Source organism: Hyperolius riggenbachi, chromosome 4, assembly GCF_040937935.1.
Source record: "Hyperolius riggenbachi isolate aHypRig1 chromosome 4, aHypRig1.pri, whole genome shotgun sequence".
NCBI classification, from domain to species: domain Eukaryota; kingdom Metazoa; phylum Chordata; class Amphibia; order Anura; family Hyperoliidae; genus Hyperolius; species Hyperolius riggenbachi.
Window position 1 is genome coordinate 487,095,323 of NC_090649.1, and position 22,323 is coordinate 487,117,645.

The following is a 22,323-nucleotide window of genomic DNA, read 5'->3' on the forward strand; positions in this document are numbered from 1 at the left end:
CTACTGCAGAGAAATAGACCAGCAGGGCTGCCAGGCAACTGGTATTGATTAAAAGGAAATAAATATGGCAGCCTCCGTATACCTCTTACTTCAGTTCCCCTTTAAGGTACTACCCAAAGAATACCTATTGGTGACGAAAAAAACAAGGTATAGATCATCTGGAGCCGCTTGTGTACGAGCAGCTTCGTGTTACTTCGCATGCATGGCCATGCTCGTAACAGAGGAGGAGAATGGCCCCAATCTGGAGGGGAGCCACGCTCAGCAATGAGGGATATCGGAGTAGCGAGGAAGGCCTCAATAGAATCCTAAGGCCCCGTTCACACTGCACACCTTTCCAGCCGCGTTTTGGAAACGCATGCAGGTGGCCGACACGCACGACATCAGACAGTGCATAGAGTGCACTGTCTGATGTTCACACTGCATGCGTTCCGGACCTGTGCGGTCCGGGAACGCATGCTGCACGCATTTTTTGCAAAAACGCGTGGCTGTCCCATTCACTTTTCAGTGATTGGATCAGCCAAGCAACGCACACAAACGCGGATGGCGTGCGTTCGCATGCGTTGTGTTCCGCACGCATGGCCATTCGCGTTTGTGATGTGAACGGGGCCTAAGGCTTCCTTCTCTTCAGGTAGCGCAGAAAAAGTAAACAGAGGCGCCAACAGGATAAAATATGCTAAAATCTCTAAAATTTCCAGGGGGGCAGTGGTGGACTTACCTCCCCAAAGCAGACATGAAACTGTCGATTTTCAAACAAATAAAAATGTATTCACATACTCCAGAATACAAAGAAACGCGTTTCGCAGGTATATTCATGCTTCCTCAGGCAATAACAAGGAGGAGTATATAACAGGCGCCTCTGTTTACTTTTTCTGCGATACCAGTGTCCACCCCTGCTGGAGGGGTATTATACCCTTTATCTTCCGATCTATAGAGAGCGACATCTTAAAGGGGAACTGAAGTAAGAGGTATACGGAGGCTGCCATATTTATTTCCTTTTAATCAATACCAGTTGCCTGGCAGCCCTGCTGGTCTATTTCTCTGCAGTAGTATCTGAATAACACCAGAAACAAGCATGCAGCTAGTCTTGTCAGATCTGACTTTAAAGTCTAAAACACCTGATCTGCTGCATGCTTGTTCAGGGGCTATGGCTAATAGTATTAGAGGCAGAGGATCAACAGGGCTGCCAGGCAACTGGTATTGATTAAAAGGAAATAAATATGGCAATAAATATGGCAGCCTCTGTATACCTCTTACTTCAGTTCCCCTTTAATCCTGAGTGGGGACAGGTCTTAAAGAAAACCTGAACTGAAAATTAAAAGTCAAAATAAACATGCACAAGGCATACTTACCTCCTGTGTAGTCTACTCCTCAATCGCTTTCTCCTCTCCTGGGTCCTGTTTGTCCACTGTGATCAAGGGAATTCTCTGTCCTCCATTTTGAAAATGGCCATTACCCCATAACAGCTTTCTGGTCAGCACACTGTTAAACTGTAACATCGCCCACTTGAGCAATAGGGAAACATGGACATTACTTGGCACAGCAGTTGTCCTCTCAGTTATAACTGACAACAACATATAAATAACTGACAGCAACTGATATATTTCAGTTCTGACAAAATGTTGTCAGAACTGGAAGGGATTATCGTCAGAAGAAAATGGTGAGCTTCTGAGAGGAATTGATGGCGAGGTAACTATGTAATGTTCATTTGAAGTTACCTCATGTGTTTATTTTAAATAATTTTACTCAGTACAGGTTCCCTTTAATCTCCCCACCTGCATTTACAGTGGTTGCCTATACAGTGACCCTGGTTTGTGAGTATTATTGTTTACTTTCATTTACCCTTTATTATGCATACTACACTATATTGGGCTCTCGGTGTCCCTTCTCTCTCTTCTGTTCAGGTAAGTATCTCATTTAGATCTCGAGCTTTGGCTTAGGATCACTTTAAGGGTCTGTTCCCTCTTTTTGAGCTAAAAGTAGACCACATGCTCAGCAGAGTGTATTCCTTACATACTGTATGCCTTACCCAAGGGCTGCCTGGAGTTCCCAGTGCACAAACCTTTGCACCCCTCAGTACCCCAGACTTTGTACACCGAGATGTGTAGCTTGTGCTTAGGTGTCAGGCTCTTCAGACGTCCGTGTTCTCCTCTTAGTGTTGCTAGGTTACAAGAAAACAGAAATGCAATATTTGTTGAGGACCCTGCTGAGTTTCTCTGACACTGTATGATGACTTTGTTACTTCTGTTTTGCTTCTCCCTTCTGTTCTTTGGCCTGGCATTTCCTATTTGTTCCTGATGTTGTTTTTACTAAGACCCGAGGGCCTTGGAGAAGATTTTTTTTTCCATTTCAAACCGAATACTGATATATGTGACTGTCTTGGCAGTGGTGGTGATTATTCATAGGAACGGCTGAGATGTGGGCACTCCCTGAGTCAGTGTTCTGGCCGGGATATCGGGTTTAGTGTCCAGACTGGCAGACTGTACAGAGCAGATGTGATGAAGGTGTGAGGAGGAAACGCTTGCATTCTGCCACGTCTGGGCCTGTCCCAAATCACCAGCACGGAACACTGCAGAGCTGCGCAGACGCTGTGACGGGCCTGACTTCCTGCCGCTCTCACTCTGGAGAACTGTGGGAGATATGCGTGATCCTGCCAACCATACCAGAAGTTGTTATATACAGCAGAGTCCCTAGTATCTGGCATTGGCGAGGTTCGCCTGATGCCGGATACATGTGCTTGCTGGTTGTTTTAGCAAGCGGCCGAAAAAGCACAAACCTCCTACCTGCGCAGCCTTAAATACTCACCGAGCCTCCAGTGATGTCCTGAAGCTCATGGCGGGTACCTGGTGGCTTTCTGCCGTTCTCCTTGTACGGCTCCCGGCATGTCACCTGACCTTGGCTGGTTGGCTGAGACTTCCGGTTGCCTGAGTTCTGGATAACAGGGACTTTGCTGTATTGGTTGGGAAAAGTTTACAACCATAGCTCCCAACTAACAGTCCCTCTTTGAGAACCAAATCCCTTTGTCCCTCTTTTTTCCTCATTTGCCCCTCTTTCAAGACTGATGTACAGATCTGTGTAAATACCTTATATACTCACATATAAGCTGACCCGCGTATAAGCTGAGGTACCCACTTTCCCCTTAGTAAAAAGTGATTGATTCGCATATAAGCCCCCTCCTCAGGATAGCCCACTCCACAGTAGCCAGATGTGCCTGCAGTACAAGACATTCCTTCTTCCCAAAGCCAGATGTGCCCCAAGGATGATACAGCTGTGTCCCAAGACGCCACTAGATGGCGTCATAGATATGTGACACAGCGATTGCTAAACAGGAAGAATCCCCGATCATTGCTTCGCTGACATGCTGATTGCACGCTTCGCTCCACAAGCCAGGGGACACAGGTAGTCTTAAGCAGAGAACTCAGCACACCATGTTGCAGCCGGGGATGGGGGGAACGAACACAGCAGGGAGCCAGATGGCAAGAGCAGGATCACTAATGCAAGATCCTTACACTCTTCTGCCAGTAACAAAACCTGCTCCATCTGTTCTGTTCCTCTTACTACAAGCCGAGCAAGTAACTTTTCAGCTAATTTTTTGTGCTGAAAAATTAGGCTTCTATGCAAGTATATAAGGTATATGTATTTTTCTGTTGAAAAAAAAGGACTCTTAACTTTATTGTCATCAATTAAAGAGGAACTGTAACCAAGGATTGAACTTTATCCCAATCAGTAGCTGTTACCCCCTTTCCCATGAGAAATCTTTACCTTTTCTCAAATAGATCATCAGGGACTTCTGTAAGGCTGATATGGTGGTGAAACCACTCCCACTGTGTGGTGAAACCCCTCCCATAGTGTGATTTAAGGACCTAGGTACTGACGGTTTCCTGTCTGAACCTTTTTGCATTGCGGGCGATAACAGCTGCCTGTTTCCAACTGGCAAGCAACCAGTATCTCCCTCTGTGCATATGTGTATCAATACAAACAAAACAACCTTTACCCTATGGCATTGTTAGGGGGTGTGGTTATAGATAGTGGCAGTTGTTGCTGTTTAGTTTTTTCATGCCTGCCAGTAGTAAAGATGATGACCTGCAGGCTGATTGTGGATCAAACAACATGAACAAACTAGTAGACCTAAACCCGTTTAATAACGGGCTCTAGGTCTCTCTCGCCGCCACCATCATTGTCAACGCTCCCGCCCGCCCCCTGGCCCCGTCTTCCTCCTGTCCCAACGGCTACACATGCGCAGTAGACAAAACACATGGGACGCAGGGACAGGAGGATGACACAGGGACAGGAGGATGACGCATGGGCAGGAGGATAACGCAGGGACAGGAGGATGACGCAGGGACAGGAGGATGACGCAGGGGCAGGAGGATGACGCAGGGGCAGGAGGATGACGCATGGACAGGAGTATGATGCAGGGACAGGAGTATGATGCAGGGACAGGAGTATGATGCAGGGACAGGAGTATGATGCAGGCACAGGAGTATGACGCAGGCACAGGAGTATGACGCAGGCACAGGAGTATGACGCAGGCACAGGAGTAGATGACGCAGGCACAGGAGGATGACGCAGGGACAGGAGGATGACGCAGGGACAGGAGGATGACGCAGGGACAGGAGGATGACGCAGGGACAGGAGGATGACGCAGGAACAGGAGGGTGACGCAGGAACAGGAGGGTGACGCAGGGACAGGATGGTGACGCAGGGACAGGAGGATGACGCAGGGACAGGAGGATGACGCAGGGACAGTTAGGGTTTTATTACATAGGATTACATGGCGAATATCAATCATTTATTGGTCTCTCTTCTATTTTTTTCCCCCTTTTGTTAAAGTTCATCTTTAAATTGATCTATTTCTTATTTTCAAATCTTAAAGTGAAGTGAAGTAAAATTAATGATGGTAAAAAGGACCAGTGTCGTTTGAATGATAAAAAAAATACATATTTTGCTTCTAAACTTTTTGTGGTATGTATGGTGAGGGGTGTGGTTAGAGGTGTGGCAGGGGCGTGTCCTAACTAATTCAGGACCATAGGCTTACACCCCCCTAGTGACAAGCTATTTTTTTACAATTCAGGCCACTGCAGCTTTAAGGGCTCGCCGCAGGGCCATACAACTCATCACACAAGTGATTCCCATACCTCCCAACTTTTTGAGATGAGAAAAAGGGACACTTAAGCCACACCGCTACCACACCCCTGGTCACGCCCCCACCACATCCCTAGTCACGCATACCATAAAGATTTCATAAGAAAACTGTTGTTTTATCATTCAAACCACACTGGTCCTTTCTATCCTGGTGCATTTTCCTTTATAGTAAAATTTGAAAATGAGTAATCTATCAATTTAAAGGATGTGAATAAAGTTTAGAGTCAATCAAACACATTTTTAGTATAGAAATATATATATTTATATAGAAAGAGGGACAAAGTCCTGAAAGAGGGACAAATGAGGATGAAAAAGGGACAGAGGGACAGGGCTTTCAAAAAGGGACTGGCCCTCCGATAAAGGGACAGTTAGGAGCTATGGATTCCCCCCTCTTTTATGCCCACCAACAGAGCTTTCTGTTGGTGGGCTCTGATCGCTCCTGCGATGTTTGTTTGTTTTTGTTTTTTTTAATATATATATATATTTTTAAAAAATAAATATGCCTGTTTTTTATTTATTCCTCCTTCCCTCCTGCCAGCCAATGACAGCGATCGGTTATCATAGGCATTAGCCTATGACAGCGATCACTTCTGTGCCTCCCCAGGGGACAGCCGTGTGACACAGCTGTCCCCAGTACAGCACTGTCGTAGATTGCAGCGCTGTGCAATGTAAATAGATGGCAGTTTCGCGGTCTAACTGTCCCTAGCGGCGATTGCCACTGGGAAGACTGATGACGGAGACTGATCGGCGCGCGCGATCCCCAGCAAAACACTCCCCCAGGACTTTATGCCAATTGGCGTGAGGAGGTCGGGAAGAAGTTAATGTGTCCCTCTTTCTTATCTCAAAAAGTTGTGAGGTATGTTACACCCCTCACTTGTTGCGGCACTGATTTTCATCCGATTTGATAAATTTATTGATTCAGGTGGTCGACCAGATGACAAAATTGTTAGATGTATGCCCGCATAACTGTCCAAGGTAAACCTCTGTGACTGAATAGGAAAAACTCTTCACAGCGATCGCAATTTATGAATTAGGATTTCGATATTTATCAATGGCCATTCATGGCGGTTTCTTTACAGTACGGCCTGTGTGGCGTTCATACACAGAACCTCACAGCGATTTCTCTTCCAGCGAAGGCGGCGTTGCATTTCAGAGATTTATGTGTTGTGAGAATGGAGGTGACCCCCGCGCACAGCTGCCAGAGGCGGCCAACCTGTTCCCAGCGCCGGCGCGGTACAAGCGATCCCTTTCATAGCCGCTCTCTGGTGTTTGCTCAGCTCCGCTGGGTGTTATTTCCACACAAGTGAGACATTCATTGTGTCCTCAGAAGAATGCAGCAGTCACCTTCCTCGCTGGATCTTCAGTATAAAACTGCTACTCGCTAAATATACCCCGTGCATGTAACATGTACACACTGCAACTAATAAGGGCTGGTTCACTTCACACAGACGTTTTGCTGGTATTAAACGCAGCGTTTTAAAAGTAACGTTTTTAGGGATCTACCGCCCTCCCATGCAAGTGAATGGGAGCGTTTAGTACAAGTTTTTGCAGGCTTTCATGAAAGCCTAGCAGTTGATCCCAGCGTCTCGTCTCATCTCCAAAGCAACATGCAGCTTCTAGAAGGCGTTTGAAAGACAGCAAAAACCACTGAAAGCCCATAAAAGCCCAGCCTTTCCATATACTTCCTGCAAAAGCCCAGAAAATGCAATGCTCTCCTGAAAGCCATTAAAAGCCTTCAAAAGCCATTAAAGGAATACTGTAGGGGGGTCAGGGGAAAATGAGTTTAACTTACCCGGGGCTTCTAACGGTCCCCAGCAGACATCCTGTGCCCGCGCAGCCACTCCCCAATGCTCCGGCCCCGCCTCCGGTTCACTTCTGGAACTTCAGACTTAAAGTCTGAAAACCACTGCGCCTGCGTTGCCGTGTCCTCGATCCTGCTGATGTCACCAAGAGCGCACAGGGCAGGCCCAGTATGGTCTGTGTATGCGCAGTACACTCCTGGTGACATCAGCGGGAGTGAGGACACGGCAACGCAGGCGCAGTGGTTTTCTGACTTTAAAGTCAGAAATTCCAGAAGTGAACTGGAGGCGGAGCCGGAGCTTCGGTGAGTGGCTGCGCGGGCACAGGATGTCTGCGGGGGGCCATTAGAAGCCCCGGGTAAGTTCAACTCATTTTCCCCCGACCCCCCCTACAGTATCCCTTTAAAACATTCAAAGCTAAGCTGTTAAATGCTGGCATTCTTGAAAAAAAAAAACACAGCGTTTGAATGAAACGCTAAGCAGAAGCTCATGTGAACAAGCTCTTGGGTGTGCTATTTTTAGGGACAGTTCTGCATTTTTAGGTTTTTTTTTTTTTTACTTAAAGGGAACCCGAGGTGAGAATAATATGGAGGCTGCCATATTTATTTCCTTTTAAAGAGAACCCGAGGTGGGTTCTATGAATGCAATGAGGACACAGAGGCTGGTTATGCATACAATGACCAGCCTCTGTTACTGTATCGTGCCCCCCAGGCCCCCCCTGCGCTCTGCTGCCCCCCCCCCCCCCCCCCCCAAAAAAAAACCCTGCTGTGCTAGCAACATGCAGCGTGTCGCTAGCAGGCTGTTTACATCTAGGCTGTCATTTACCGCCGCTCCCCCGCCTGCGACCCTTACCTCCAATCAGCTTACAGAGACAGGGAGGGAAGGGACGCACGCAGGAGCGGCGGTAAATGACAGCCTGGATATAAACAACCTGCTAGTGAGACCCTGAGTGTCGCTAGCACGGCGTTTTTTTGAGGGAGAGGGGACAGCAGAGCACAGGGGGGCCCTGGGGGGGTGCAGTATAGTAACAGAGGCTGGTGATAGTATGCACAACCAGCCTCTGTGTCCTAAATAGCATTCTTAAAACACCTCGGGTTCTCTTTAAGCAATACCAGTTGCCTGGCTATCCTGCTGGTCTTCTACCTCTAATACTTTCAACCATAGACCCTGAACAAGCATGCAGCAGGTCGGGGGTTTCTGACAATAGCGACAGAACTGACAGATTAGCTGCATGCTTGTTTCTGGTGTAATTCAGTTCACTACTGCAGCCAAATAGATCAGCAGGACTGGCAGGCAACTAGTATGGTTTAAAAGGAAATAAGGGGTACTATGGCAAACAAAATTGTAAAATTTGAAATATGTGCAAACAAAAACAAATAAGAAGTACGTTTTTTCCAGAGTAAAATGAGCCATAAATTACTTTTCTCCTATAGAGAGAATGAGAGACCGAGAGCCCAATATAGTGTAGTAATTACTGTAATGGATGGATACAGCAGCACGGTGGCGTAGTGGTTAGCTCTCTCGCCTTGCAGCGCTGGGTCCCTGGTTCGAATCCCAGCCAGGGCACTATCTGCAAAGAGTTTGTATGTTCTCTCCGTGTCTGCGTGGGTTTCCTCCGGGCACTCCGGTTTCCTCCCACATTCCAAAAACATACGGATAAGCTAATTGGCTCCCTCTAAAATTGGCCCTAGACTACAGTACTTACACTACATAATATTGACATATGGCAATGGTAGGGATTAGATTGTGAGCTCCTTTGAGGGACAGTTAGTGACAAGACAATATATATATACACTGTACAGCGCTGCGTAATATGTCTGCGCTATAAAAATACTAAATAATAATAATACATGAATAGAGTACAATATATATACTCACAAACCGGGGTTACCTCCAGGCAACCACTGTATAGGCAGGTGAGGAGATTAGACCTGACTCCACTCAGGATTAAGAAGTCGCTCTCTGTAGACAGAAAGAAGGGAGGATCCCCCTCCACCAAGTGTGGATATTTGTGCAGTATAGAAAGAACAGAGGTGCCAAAAGAGTAAAATCACTGTAATAAAAGTGTAAAAGATGCTTGGGAGGCAGTGGTGGGCTTACCTCCTAAAAGCAGACACTGGAAACTGCCTATATTCAAGCAAACGGATTTATTGGTACACTCCAAAGGGGCTGCAACGCGTTTCGCAGGCGAAAAAACCCACTTCCTCAGGCAATAAAATTAGGAGTACACAACAGTATTCAGTTCAGGATACACTTGGCACCTCTGACAGAGAAAAGTCATTTATGGCTCATTTTACTCTGGAAATACGTACTTCTTATTTGTCTATGTTCACACATATTTTAAATTTTACAATTTTTTTTGCGATAGTGCCCCTTTAACACTTTTTGTCTGGCCTTTGAGAGAGGATTGTGACCCGATCCTTACAAAGTTTGCCCACCCCTTAACTATCTGGCTGGCTGCTATCATTGTGTGCCCCATACTGGACATAAACGAGAGAAAGCAAAGTAAAGAGTTGCCTGAGGAGATTGTACTGTAAAGAATGGTCTAGAATAGCAAGCTGAAGGCGAAGCCTATGAGACCATTTTCAAGCAGCCCGATGTTCCTGTGACAACAGTTGCAAATATTATGAAGAAGTTTCCATGGAAGAGCAGCCAACCCCCTTAGTTGCGGCCGCGGCAGTCAGAGGAAAATATACCCCAGAATTGGCAGAAGGTTGGTGAGAACGCCGATAGGGTGATGATAATATTTATGTCAGAATGTGCCTGCTTGTAAGGCCTCGATATTGCTACCTGTGCGTGGCGGTGACCGTGGCTTATACCACAGGGAGAGAACAGTAAGGGGCGGGGCAAAAGCAGCCACATCCTAGCCGTGGCAAAATGTAAACGGCTGTCATTAAAGAGGACCAAGGATTGAACTTCATCCCAATCAGCAGCTGATACCTCCTTTCCCACAAGAAATCTTTACCTTTCCTCTAATAGATCATCAAGGGGTCTGTAAGGCTGATATCGTGGTGAAACCCCTCCCACAGGGTGATGTCATGACCATGGTCCTGACAGTTTCCTGTCTGTGAACAGTATTTCAATGTGGGAAATAAAGTCTGTTTCCAAATGCCAAGCAACCAGTATCGCCCTCTGTGCATACTATATGTATTTCCAGACTTTCAGGCAATAGAGGATGAGAGAAAACTGTACATTCTACTGGGAATGGAGGAATCCATAGCGACAATCACTGCACACTGTCACAGCATGCCACACACTGAGAGGAGGAATCCACAGTGACAATCACTGCACACTATGTCACAGCATGCCACAGACTGAGAGGAGGAATCCACAGTGACAATGGCTGCACACTACATCACAGCATGCCACAGACTGAGAGGAGGAATCCACAGTGACAATCACTGCACACTATGTCACAGCATGCCACAGACTGAGAGGAGGAATCCACAGTGACAATCACTGCACACTATGTCACAGCATGCCACAGACAGAGAAGGAATCCACAGTGACAATCACTGCACACTACATCACAGCATGCCACAGACTGAGAGAAGGAATCCACAGGGACAATCACTGCACACTATGTCACAGCATGCCACAGATTGAGAGAAGGAATCCACAGTGATAATCGCTGCACACTATGTCACAGCATGCCACAGACTGAGAGAAGGAATCCACAGTGACAATCACTGCACACTATGTCACAGCATGCCACAGACTGAGAGAAGGAATCCACAGTGACAATCGCTGCACACTATGTCACAGTATGCCACAGACTGAGAGGCGGAATCCACAGTGACAATCGCTGCACACTACATCACAGCATGCCACAGACTGAGAGGCGGAATCCACAGTGACAATCGCTGCACACTACATCACAGCATGCCACAGACTGAGAGGAGGAATCCACAGTGACAATCACTGCACTTTATGTCACAGCATACCACAGACTGAGAGGAGGAATCCACAGTGACAATCACTGCACACTATGTCACAGCATGCCACAGACTGAGAGAAGGAATCCACAGTGACAATCACTGCACACTATGTCACAGCATGCCACAGACTGAGAGAAGGAATCCACAGTGACAATCGCTGCACACTATGGGCTTGATTCACTAAACCGTGGTAACTCATATCACGACCACGCTGGCATTTTTCGCACGCAATCGCGAGTTTTCATGTGCAATTGCGGTATTTTTGCGAGCAATCGTGCACGAAAATTCGTAATTGCGCGTGCAAAAATTCACAAAAACGTGCCTGGAAACTCTAGCACGGCCATGATATGAGTTATCACGGTTTAGTGAATCAAGCCCCATGTAACAGCATGCCACAGACTGTGAGGAGGAATCACAGTGACAATTGCTGTACACTATGTCAAAGCATGCCACAGAATGAGAGGAGGAATCCACAGTGACAATCACTGCACACTATGTCACAGCATGCCACAGAATAAGAGGAGGAATCCACAGTGACAATCACTGCACACTATGTCACAGTATGCCACAGACTGAGAGGCGGAATCCACACTGACAATTGCTGTACACTATGTCACAGCATGCCACAGACTGAGAGGAGGAATCCACAGTGACAATCACTGCACTTTATGTCACAGAATACCACAGACAGAGGAGGAATCCACAGTGACAATCACTGCACACTATGTCACAGCATGCCACAGACTGAGAGGAGCAATCCACAGTGACAATCACTGCACACTATGTCACAGTATGCCACAGACTGAGAGGAGGAATCCATAGTGACAATCGCTGCACACTACATCACAGGGTGAGACAGACTGAGAAGAGGAATCCACAGTGACAATTGCTGTACACTAGGTCACATCATGCTGCAGACTGAGAGGAGGAACCCACTGTGACAATCACTGCACACTACATCACAGCATGCCACAGACTGAGAGGCGGAATCCACAGTGACAATCGCTGCACACTATGTCACAGCATGCCACAGACTGAGAGGAGCACAAATGAAATGCAAACCTAAAAATGCCCACAGACTGCTTACCTATTATACTGCTATCCCACCCTCAACCCCCAGGACTCACCCCATTTCTCCTTGCTTTGGCAATGCCTGTACGTATCTTGGTCATGCCAACAAAGCTATTTTTCATTTGATTTTACAAACCCACTGCAAGGTCAGTTACATTATAGGTATGTGTTAAAGCAGATCCGAGATTAAAAACTAACTATAACAAGTAACTTGTCTATATATCTTATCTAAAGTTTAAATAGTTTACACAGCAAATCTGGCTTCAAACAGCTTCAATAGTTTATGATTATTTATTCCTGTGATACAATGAGGGCAGCCATGTTCTGTTACAATGTCACAGGCTGAGGGCTGGAGATGCTATCAGCTTGCCTGTATGTAAATTCAGTCCCTTCTCTTCCTCCCCTCTGCCTCTGAAATCTCTGGCTAGTAACCTCCTCCTCCTGCCCAGACTGAGCTCCCATAAGCCCTTGCTACAGTGCCAAGGCTCTCTGGAGAAGCTGTGGTCGAGGCTTGTTTATTTTTTAGGGAATTAGAGTATTAAAACAAAACAAAAAAAAAGTATTTGGCTTGAGGAATGCCCTATAAACTATATGAAAGGATCACAATTATGCAATGAGTAAAAGTTTATCTCGCATCCACTTTAAGGTGGACCAAAAGCTGAGAATGTCCAATCAGAACCCCTCCTCCCCTTCTGCTCCAGGTTTTTTTGCACCAGTGACTGCTCCTCACACTCAGCCTCGGATTTCAGCAGTTTTTAGGTTCCTCTGACCTGTGCGTTTATCGTGCTCATTCACAGGATTGTGCTGCATACTTTGGTCCAGCAGCTCCTGTGTCAGCCGACCACATCTGAGTAGCTGCGTTCTTTGGCGAGCCCTAACTGCTAATAATCTGTTTAATGTGTGATTCGCGTTGCTCCACTGTTGAATCATCCTTTCCCAGAAACTCCCAAAGCACGGTTGGATGGTGGAGACCGAGGCAGCGCTGTCTGCCAGATAGTGGAAAAGAGGCTTATATATTATATATCCTGGGCCATATGGTAAATGGAATAACAACGAGGAATTAACGGTCATTCTGACTCAAACGTGACATTACAGATAGCAATCTGAAGTGGCTGTAATCGGAATCTCAGATCTATTTGTAATCGTAGGGTGAGGTCAGAAAGGGAAACTAGTCAAAATTTCCACTTCGCTCTAATAGATCAGCCACACTGTTCTTTTTATTAAAGGGGCACTATGGCAAAAATTTTAAATATGTGCAAACATTAACAAATAAGAAGTGTGTTTTTTCCAGAGTAAAATGAACCATAAATTACTCTACTCCTATGCTGCTGTCACTTACAGTAGGTAGTAGAAATCTGACAGAAGCAACAGGTTTTGGACTAGTCCATCTCTTCATGAGAGGATTCTCAGGGATTTATTTATTTTCAAAAGCACTTAGTAAATGGCAGTTGCTCTGTCCAACTGCCAAAAAACTGTGTAGCGAGCAGGGAAGCTGGCCAGCATCATTGTTAAAATCCTTTTTAGGGAATATCTTTATAAAGAATAAAAGCCTTGCTGAGAATCCCCTATGAAGAGATGGACTAGTCCAAAACCTGTTGCTTCCGTCAGATTTGTACTGCCTACTGTAAGTGACAGCAACATAGGAGAAAAGTAATGTATGGCTCATTTTACTCTGGAAGAAACGTCCTTCTTATTTGTCTATATTTGTACATATTTTAAAATTTTTCGCCATAGTGCCCCTTTAAAAAATGGCTAAAGGGGTTAAAGTGACTTGCTCAGGACAGAAGGAAAACATATAGAAATGCACCCTGTATGTATTTATAGAGTTTAGCCTGTCTAATTTACACTTATATGTGACTAATCACAACTTGTAATTTATCTTGCAGCTGTGTCAGCTGGCTGCCATGGCAGAGCAGCTAGTTGGTAAACACGGGATGTTAACCCTATGCCTGCTTCCATGAAAGCAGGAAGTAGACACACTGCAGATTTATTGCAGGATTTGTATCAGCTGTAACAAATGTTCTTCTTTAAAGGTTATTATGCTGTTGCTTATCTTGTAGTGGCTGGATAGTTTACTGGTTAAGGGCTCTGCCTTTGACATGGGAGACCAGGGTTTGAGTCCTGGCTACAGTCAGTTACCTACTAAGTAAGGGCCCGTTTCCACTATAGCGTTACGAAATCGCCGGCGAATCACCGCAGGCAAATCGCATGCGGGTGCGATTCCGCATGCGTTTTTTGCCGCGATTTCGCATAGGTAAGGCTGTATGCGATTTTAACCATGTCACTGCCTGTGTGAATTAACATGGGTACCTATGCGAAATCGCATGCGAAATCGCGGCAAAAAACGCATGGGGAAAACGCATGCGATTTCCCTATTAAATACATTGCGTGCGATTCGCCTGCATTCCACACGCAGGCGAATTCTGAGGCCCCTACCCTGCAGATTTTTTCTGCACAGAAAAACGTGCGGGGAAACGCACAAGTGGAAACAGTCCCATCCACTTGTACTGACTGTGCGAATCCGCATGCGTTGCCCGCATGCGGATTCGCGATAGTGGAAACGGGCCCTTAGAAGTCCATGGACTAAGACTCCCTAACACTGCAGGGTATCTTCTTAGTTGCTGCAGCCAGGGCCGGGCCGAGGCATAGGCTGGAGAGGCTCCAGCCTCAGGGCGCAGTGTAGGAGGGGGCGCAGAATTCATTCAGCTGTCATTCCTAATTGTGTTTGAAGCAGAGAGAAATAAGAAAAGGGGATACATAGCAGTGACTGCAAGCCAGATAACTAGATATTAAGGTGTTGGGGAGGTTGTGGGCCCTGTGGCCCTCTTAGTCTAATAGCAATCTGTGTGTGACGGCTGGGGTGGGAGGGATGGAGGGGCGCACTTTAGTGTCTCAGCCTTGGGTGCTGGAGGACCTGGTCCCTGCTCTGGCTGCAGCTCTTGAGCGCTTTGAGTCCAACAGGAGAAAAGTGCTATACAAATGTTCAAATTATTATTTTTATCTTTTAGATCAGAGAGGAAGTTCTGAGTTCAGGTCAGCTTTAATAGATTTTGTTTTTCATTGACCAAAACTTTATTGTTATATTGACAATACATGTTGTCACATTGCGGAATACAGAGGAAAACAGAATATGCAATACTTAGAAAAATCAGCCTAGGTCAAGGGTTAATAGGTTTTAGTTTTATTTCCTCCTGCTTATCAGTCACTGAGCTGTGCAGTGCGAGGCACAGGCCTGAGATCTTCCTGAGGCAGATTGTTCTTTTATCTCTGAGTGCAGGCGATAAGACATGAGAGAGCTTCCTGTGCAAGTTATAAAAATAGACAATCTAAAAAATGACATAAATTCTGATAACAGCAGGATATTACATTAACATGCAAGAAGGCAGCCTTTCTGGGGGTTGGGGGGGGGGTGTCTCTGAACCTCACTGCTCCTTCTGCATGAAGCTTCTATGTTCTCCCTGCATCCTTGTGGGTTTTCTCCAGGCACTCCAGTTTCTTCCCACAACACCCAAAAAATGGCCCGAGATTACAATTATTATTATTATTGATTTATAAAGCGCCAACATATTCCGTGGCGCTGTACAAAGTAAGAAACAAACAGGGGGTACATAATACAGACAATGGTGTACACTAATATTGTCAGGGGCCTGAACGAAGAAACAGGGTTTGACCACAGTTTGCAGCATACAGACACTGGAACCAGGAATTAAGGTGCAAAAATAATGTTTTATTGCGAATGCAATAATGCAAGCATACATGCAAGCATAATGCAAATACCATACCACATATGCACAGCACACAATATATACACAAATAACCCGGGAAGCAGTGACAAAATATATATATATAACACTTAACTATCTAACTATCTATTTACAAACGGTGTGCACGAGATATATATGTACAAGCAATGATATACAATAACACGGTATCAAAAGGAGCAGGCAAAGACAGGTCAAAACAGAATAAAGTCAGCAACAGGTAATCAGATACATACAAGGTACAGAGGAGTAAGCATAAGCAGAGTCAGGACAAGCAGAGGTTCAGTAGCAGATAATCAGATCACAGGGCAGGGTACAAGAAACCAGGTATCAGGAACAGGGGTGACCAGAGACTCAGACCTGTAACAAGGAAGTTCTGGCCATGACTTGCAGGAAGAGGCAGACTTATATAGTCCATGTAATAGGAAGCATCTGGTGGTAATTGCTCAGAGACACATTAGAGGCCTCTGCAGGCCATACAAAGAACTGCAAGTCCTTAAATGTGATGATAAACCACCTGCTGGTGGATAGTGGAAGTCCAAGGCAGTCCAACTCAATACCACCACCAGCAGGCAGGAGATGATACAATATGAATCGTAACAAATATACAAGATACATAATTAGTGACAAAATACAACAAATGATACAGCATACAGAATACAAAATACAGAATTGCTAATGACAGTGATAAAAGTAACATGATGCATAAAATGTATAATGATTTCCAAGACACAAAAGAGGGAGAGAGCTCTGCCCTTGCGAGCTTACAATCTAAAGGGAATGAGGGGAAACAAGAGGAGGGATATGACTGGGCAGTGGGCATATGACTATGTTAGGATTAGATTGTAAGTTCGAGCTGGTGCACACCGGAGCGGTTCTGGAGCTTTTTTAAAACGCTTGCAGGGGGAAAACCGCTTGGCTAATGAAAGTGAATGGGATGGTGCACACCAGAGCAGCTCGTTTTTTCCATAAACGCAAACTCGGGGGCTGCAGCATTTTTTAGATTTCTGAGGCGTTTCTGCCTCAATGTTAAAGTATAGGAAAGTGGAAAACCGCTCAGAAAAACACTAGGCATGTGTAGAAAACATGCCTAGAATCGCTCTGAAATCTGCTTCAAAAACCTCCAGCGTTTTTCAGATCTGCTACTGGTTTTTGGTGTGCACTGGGCCTTCCTCTGAGGACAATCAGTGACATGACTATGTACTCTGCAAAGTGCTGCAGGAGATGTCAGTGCTATATAAATACATAATAATAATATGGTAGGACATTAGACTAGGACAATGGTAGGATTAGAGTGTGAGCTCCTCTGAGGACAGTCAGTGACATGACTATGTACTCTGTAAAGTGCTGCAGGAGATGTCAGTGCTATATAAATACATAATAATAATATGGTAGGACATTACACTATGACTATGGTAGGATTAGATTGTGAGCTCCTCCGAGGACAGTCAGTGACATGACTATGTACTCTGTAATGTGCTGCAGGAGATGTCAGTGCTATATAAATACATAATAATAATATGGTAGGACATTAGACTATGACTATGGTAGGATTCGATTGTGAGCTCCTCTGAGGACAGTCAGTGACATGACTATGTACTCTGTAATGTGCTGCAGAAGATGTCAGTGCTATATAAATACATAATAATAATATGGTAGGACATTACACTATGACTATGGTGGGATTAGATTATGAGCTCCTCTGAGGACAGTCAGTGACACGACTATGTACTCTGTAAAGTGCTGCAGGAGATGGCAGTGCTATATAAATACATAATAATAATAATAATAATAATAATAATATGGTAGGGCATTAGGCTGTGACTATGGTAGGATTAGAGTGTGAGCTCCTCTGAGGACAGTCAGTGATATGACTATGTACTCTGTAATGTTCTGGAGAAGATGTCACTGCTCTGTAAATACACAATAATAATGTATGCTATATATAGAGACCATTTAGTGATTTTTAACACACAACTATGATTGTTGTTGAAATGAATAATCTGTTTTTTAAGATCTATCTCATCTTTAATATTTAAGCTTTGTAATAAAAATGAAAGTTTGTGATGTAATTATTATTCTTTTTTTTCCCCCAGGTATAATAGGTTCAAGTTTATCCCTTAACAATGAATTGGAACTAATATTAATGGGGTATAGAAATATAAATAAATAAAATAAGGGCCCGTTTCCACTATCGCGGAAACGGCCGCGAATCCGCAGTTTCCCCGCAGGCAAATCGCGCGGGGAAACTCTGCCATAGGGGATAACAGCGCCGCCGGCCGAATCGCTTGCAGTAACGATTCGCCCGGAACCCCCTACAGAATTAGCGGCGGAGGCTGCGATTCCCATAGCCATGCATGGCACGGCTCATGGGATTCGCCTGCGATCCCGCCCACCCGCTCAGTGCCGGCGTGCGTCTATGAGACGCACGCTGCACTAGTGGAAACGAGCCCTAAAGCTTTTTCTTTGCATTTTGTAAAAACAGAAATCTGTTCTAGTTCCTAATTTCACCATTATACCAGCAGACGGCGCTCTAAAGACAGAAAACATTCACTTGTATTATTTCATATTTTACTGAGTAAAATATAATAAAAAAAAATGTTTGAGGGCATTTTATTTTGGAACTAAACCTAATGAGGAAAACTAAATAGAAACAAACTAAAAAAGGATACAGAAGTGCATCTGTTAGGCTGCAGGCGCCCCCTAGCTGTTGAGCGGAGTAACACCCCTGCCTTGTCCTAGCATTATTCTGCCCCCTACGCTTGGGATAAAGGCTTCAGTTCCTGGGCATATTTGAACTACAGCTTGTCATTCTTTATAACCGCTCATGCGTGGCCCCCTAACACAGAGGCTTTCATCACAATTAGAAGCCTATTGATAGTGTCACCCCTCATTAGCAGAACTTCAAAGTGTGATTGTGTGCTTAATCACGGAATAATCATCGCCTGTTTCTCTCTGTGCAGATGCAGCAGCTGGAACGCCAAGTGATTGACGCAAACCGGCGAGCGGAGCAGGCCTACGAGCAGGTAACTGTGAGCAACTTCTATGTGTCAGCTGATTACTGAACAATTACACGGCACAATGCTGATCGGCCCACTCGAAGCTGTGATGTGCGCTGCAAACAAACACAATAAGGGAAATGCGCACTTATACCGCAGTGTTGTCAAACAATACGCTAGCTGCAGGTTTGTGTTACCAGTGCATTAGAATAAATGATGCTGTAGCACATTAGAATCAATCTATTTGGCCAAGTAAGTTTGCACTTACAAGGAATTTGACTTTTAAAGGGGTTCTGTGGAGTCCTGCAATAAACATAAACAGACACTTACCTGGGGCTTCTATCGCCCCCCTGCAGCTGTTATGTCCCACGCCGTCCTCTTCCGATCACTCGTTCCCCGCTGCCGGCATCGGGCAATTATTCGTCTAACAAGAAGAAGAATGTGTGCTCCCGTTCGCGTCTCCGGGAGCTTACTGCGCAGGCACAGTACGAGGTTTTCTTGTACTGCACCTGCGCAGTAAGCTCCTGTAGATGTGAGCGGGAGCGCACACTTGCGCGGCCACGGCCCCGCAGACATGTGGCGCGTAATTAGACCGGGAACGGCAGCAGGGAACGAGTGATCGGAGGAGGACAGTGCGGGACATTACAGCTACAGGGGGCCGATAGAAGCCCCAGGTAAGTGTTTGTTTATGTTTATTGTAGGACTCCACAGAACCCCTTTAACAGACACAAACAAAACAATAAAAGGACAGACAGTATATATATTTCAAGTCAAGGGCAGTTTGTAAGTTCTAGTGGCAGTGAACAGGGTGAGAAGTGTTCATTTTCAGTTCTGTGCTGAATGCTTTCCAGTCCCAGCAGCTCACGCTACGTTCTGCATTAAGCATGGCTTACGCCTGAGGCAAGAAGCTCTTCCTGTGTCTGGAAGATTTTGTCTTACTCCTGAAGGCATGCGCTGGAAGATGGAGTGAGCTGGGTGAGAGGGGTCAGAGGCAATCTTGGTCGCTCTCTTTCTGCACCTGCTAGAGCAGGGATGTCAGACTCAAATACAAAGTGGGACAAAATTTTACACTGGGATCTAGTCGCGGGCCAAAATTGTACACTGGGGCCTAGTCGCAGGACAACCTCAACGTCTACTGGCCACCTTACTCCCTTATAAAGCTCTCTGGTGTCTAGTGGTCCTCCCTCCCCTATACAATTCCCTCGTGTCTAGAGACACCCCCCCCCCCCTATACAGTTCCCTAGTGTTTAGTGCTTTCCCCTTACCTTCCCCATATGGCTTTCCTGGTGTTCTAGGGCTTCACCTCCAATATTGCTTCCCTGGTGATCGAGTGAGCCAAACATAATGCAAAGTGGGGAAACAACTTGAGGGCCAAATTTATTGGCTCTGAGGGCCAAATTTGGTCCGCAGGCTGGAGTTTGACATGTACAGTGGTTTGCAAAAGTATTCGACCCCCTTGAAGTTTTCCACATTTTGTCATATTGCTGCCACAAACATGAATACATTTTATTGGAATTCCACATAAAAGACCAATACAAAGTCGTGTACACGTGAGAAGTGGAACAAAAATCATACATGATTCCAAACATTTTTTACAAATAAATAACAGCAAAGTGGGGTGTGCATAATTATTCAGCCCCCTTTGGTCTGAGTGCAGTCATTTGCCCATAGACATTGCCTGATGAGTGCTAATGAGTAAATAGAGTGCACCTGTGTGTAATCTAATGTCAGTACAAATACAGCTGCTCTGTGAGTGCCTCAGAGGTTTTCTAAGAGAATATTGGGAGCAACAACACCGTGAAGTCCAAAGAACACACCAGACAGGTCAGGGATAAAGTTATTGAGAAATTTAAAGCAGGCTTAGGCTACAAAAAGATTTCCAAAGCCTTGAAACATCTCACGGAGCACTGTTGAAGCAATAATTCAGAAATGGAAGGAGTATGGCACAACCGTAACCTTACCAAGACAAGGCCGTCCACCTAAACTCACAGGTCGAACAAGGAGAGCGCTGATCAGAAATGCAGTCAAGAGGCCCATGGTGACTCTGGACGAGCTGCAGAGATCTACAGCTCAGGTGGGAGACTCTTTCCATAGGACAACTATTAGTCGTGCACTGCACAAAGTTGGCCTTTATGGAAGAGTGGCAAGAAGAAAGCCATTGTTAACAGAAAAGCATAAGAAGTCCCGTTTGCAGTTTGCCACAAGCCATGTGGGGGACACAGCAAACATGTGGAAGAAGGCGCTCTGGTTAGATAAGACCAAAATTGAACTTTTTGGCCAAAATGCAAAACGCTATGTGTGGCAGAAAACTAACACTGCACATCACTCTGAACACACCATCCCCACTGTCAAATATGGTGGTGGCAGCATCATGCTCTGGGGGTGCTTCTCTTCAGCAGGGACAGGGAAGCTGGTCAGAGTTGATGGGAAGATGTATGAAGCCAAATACAGGGCAACTTGGAAGAAAACCTCTTGGAGTCTGCAAAAGACTTGAGACTGGGGCAGAGGTTCACCTTCCAGCAGGACAATGACCCTAAACATAAAGCCAGGGCAACAATGGAATGGTTTAAAACAAAACATATCCATGTGTTAGAATGGCCCAGTCAAAGTCCAGATCTAAATCAAATCGAGAATCTGTGGCAAGATCTGAAAACTGCTGTTCACAAACACTGTCCATCTAATCTGACTGAGCTGGAGCTGTTTTGCAAAGAAGAATGGGCAAGGATTTCAGTCTCTAGATGTGCAAAGCTGGTAGAGATATACCCTAAAAGACTGGCAGCTGTAATTGCAGCAAAAGGTGGTTCTACAAAGTATTGACTCAGGGGGCCGAATAATTACGCACACCCCACTTTGCAGTTATTTATTTCTTTTAATGTTTGGAATCCTGTATGATTTTCATTCCACTTCTCACGTGTGCACAACTTTGTGTTGGTCTTTCACGTGGAATTCCAATAAAATTGATTCATGTTTGTGGCAGTAATGTGACAAAATGTGGAAACCTTCAAAGGGGTCAAATACTTTTGCAAACCACTGTATGTGCTAGAGTAAAGATCCTGCAGGTAAGGTAAGCTGCAGCCATTTATTCTTTCTGCTGATGATGCGCTGCAGCCTCACTTTTTCTAGTACGGAGCATAAGCTGAACCAGACAGTCATATATGATGTCATTATGGATTCGATGATCACAGTGTAGAACTGCTCCATTCGTTTTTGTGATAGGCCAATCCTTTTCAGCTGCCGTAGATGGTACATCCTCTGCTGCGCTTTCTTGATGATAGTGACAGTATTGTTGTCCCATTTTAGGTTGTTTGAGATTGTGGATCCAAGAAACTTGAGTGACTCTACCTGGGTTACTGTAGATCCGTTTATGGTTATAAGAGTAGTTCGATACCAGGAAAGGATTTGTTGTTGCTAAATATGGCGATAAGTCCGTCCCTGGCTGGCCCCATTGTCCAGGGCTAACCCCACAGTTGCAGATCATTACAAATACATATTGGAATACATTATAATGGAATGAAAGGCAAAATCTGGCAGTAAACCCTTTAGCAGCCAATTTATTTAGAGGCTTGCCAGTGCTCCAGGCCAATTTATTTTAGCATTTTTTTTTCTTATTTGT

At 45.3% G+C, this 22,323-nt stretch overlaps 1 protein-coding gene across 1 annotated transcript in view; it reads left to right on the forward strand.

Annotated features, from left to right (window-relative positions):
* PLEKHH2 (pleckstrin homology, MyTH4 and FERM domain containing H2) overlaps positions 1-22,323 on the forward strand; it is a 229,527-nt gene that overhangs the window by 76,714 nt on the left and 130,490 nt on the right. The window contains exon 3 of the mRNA XM_068279711.1: positions 18,675-18,737. Coding sequence (XP_068135812.1) covers positions 18,675-18,737 — 63 coding nt within the window. The remainder of the gene's footprint in view (positions 1-18,674; positions 18,738-22,323) is intronic.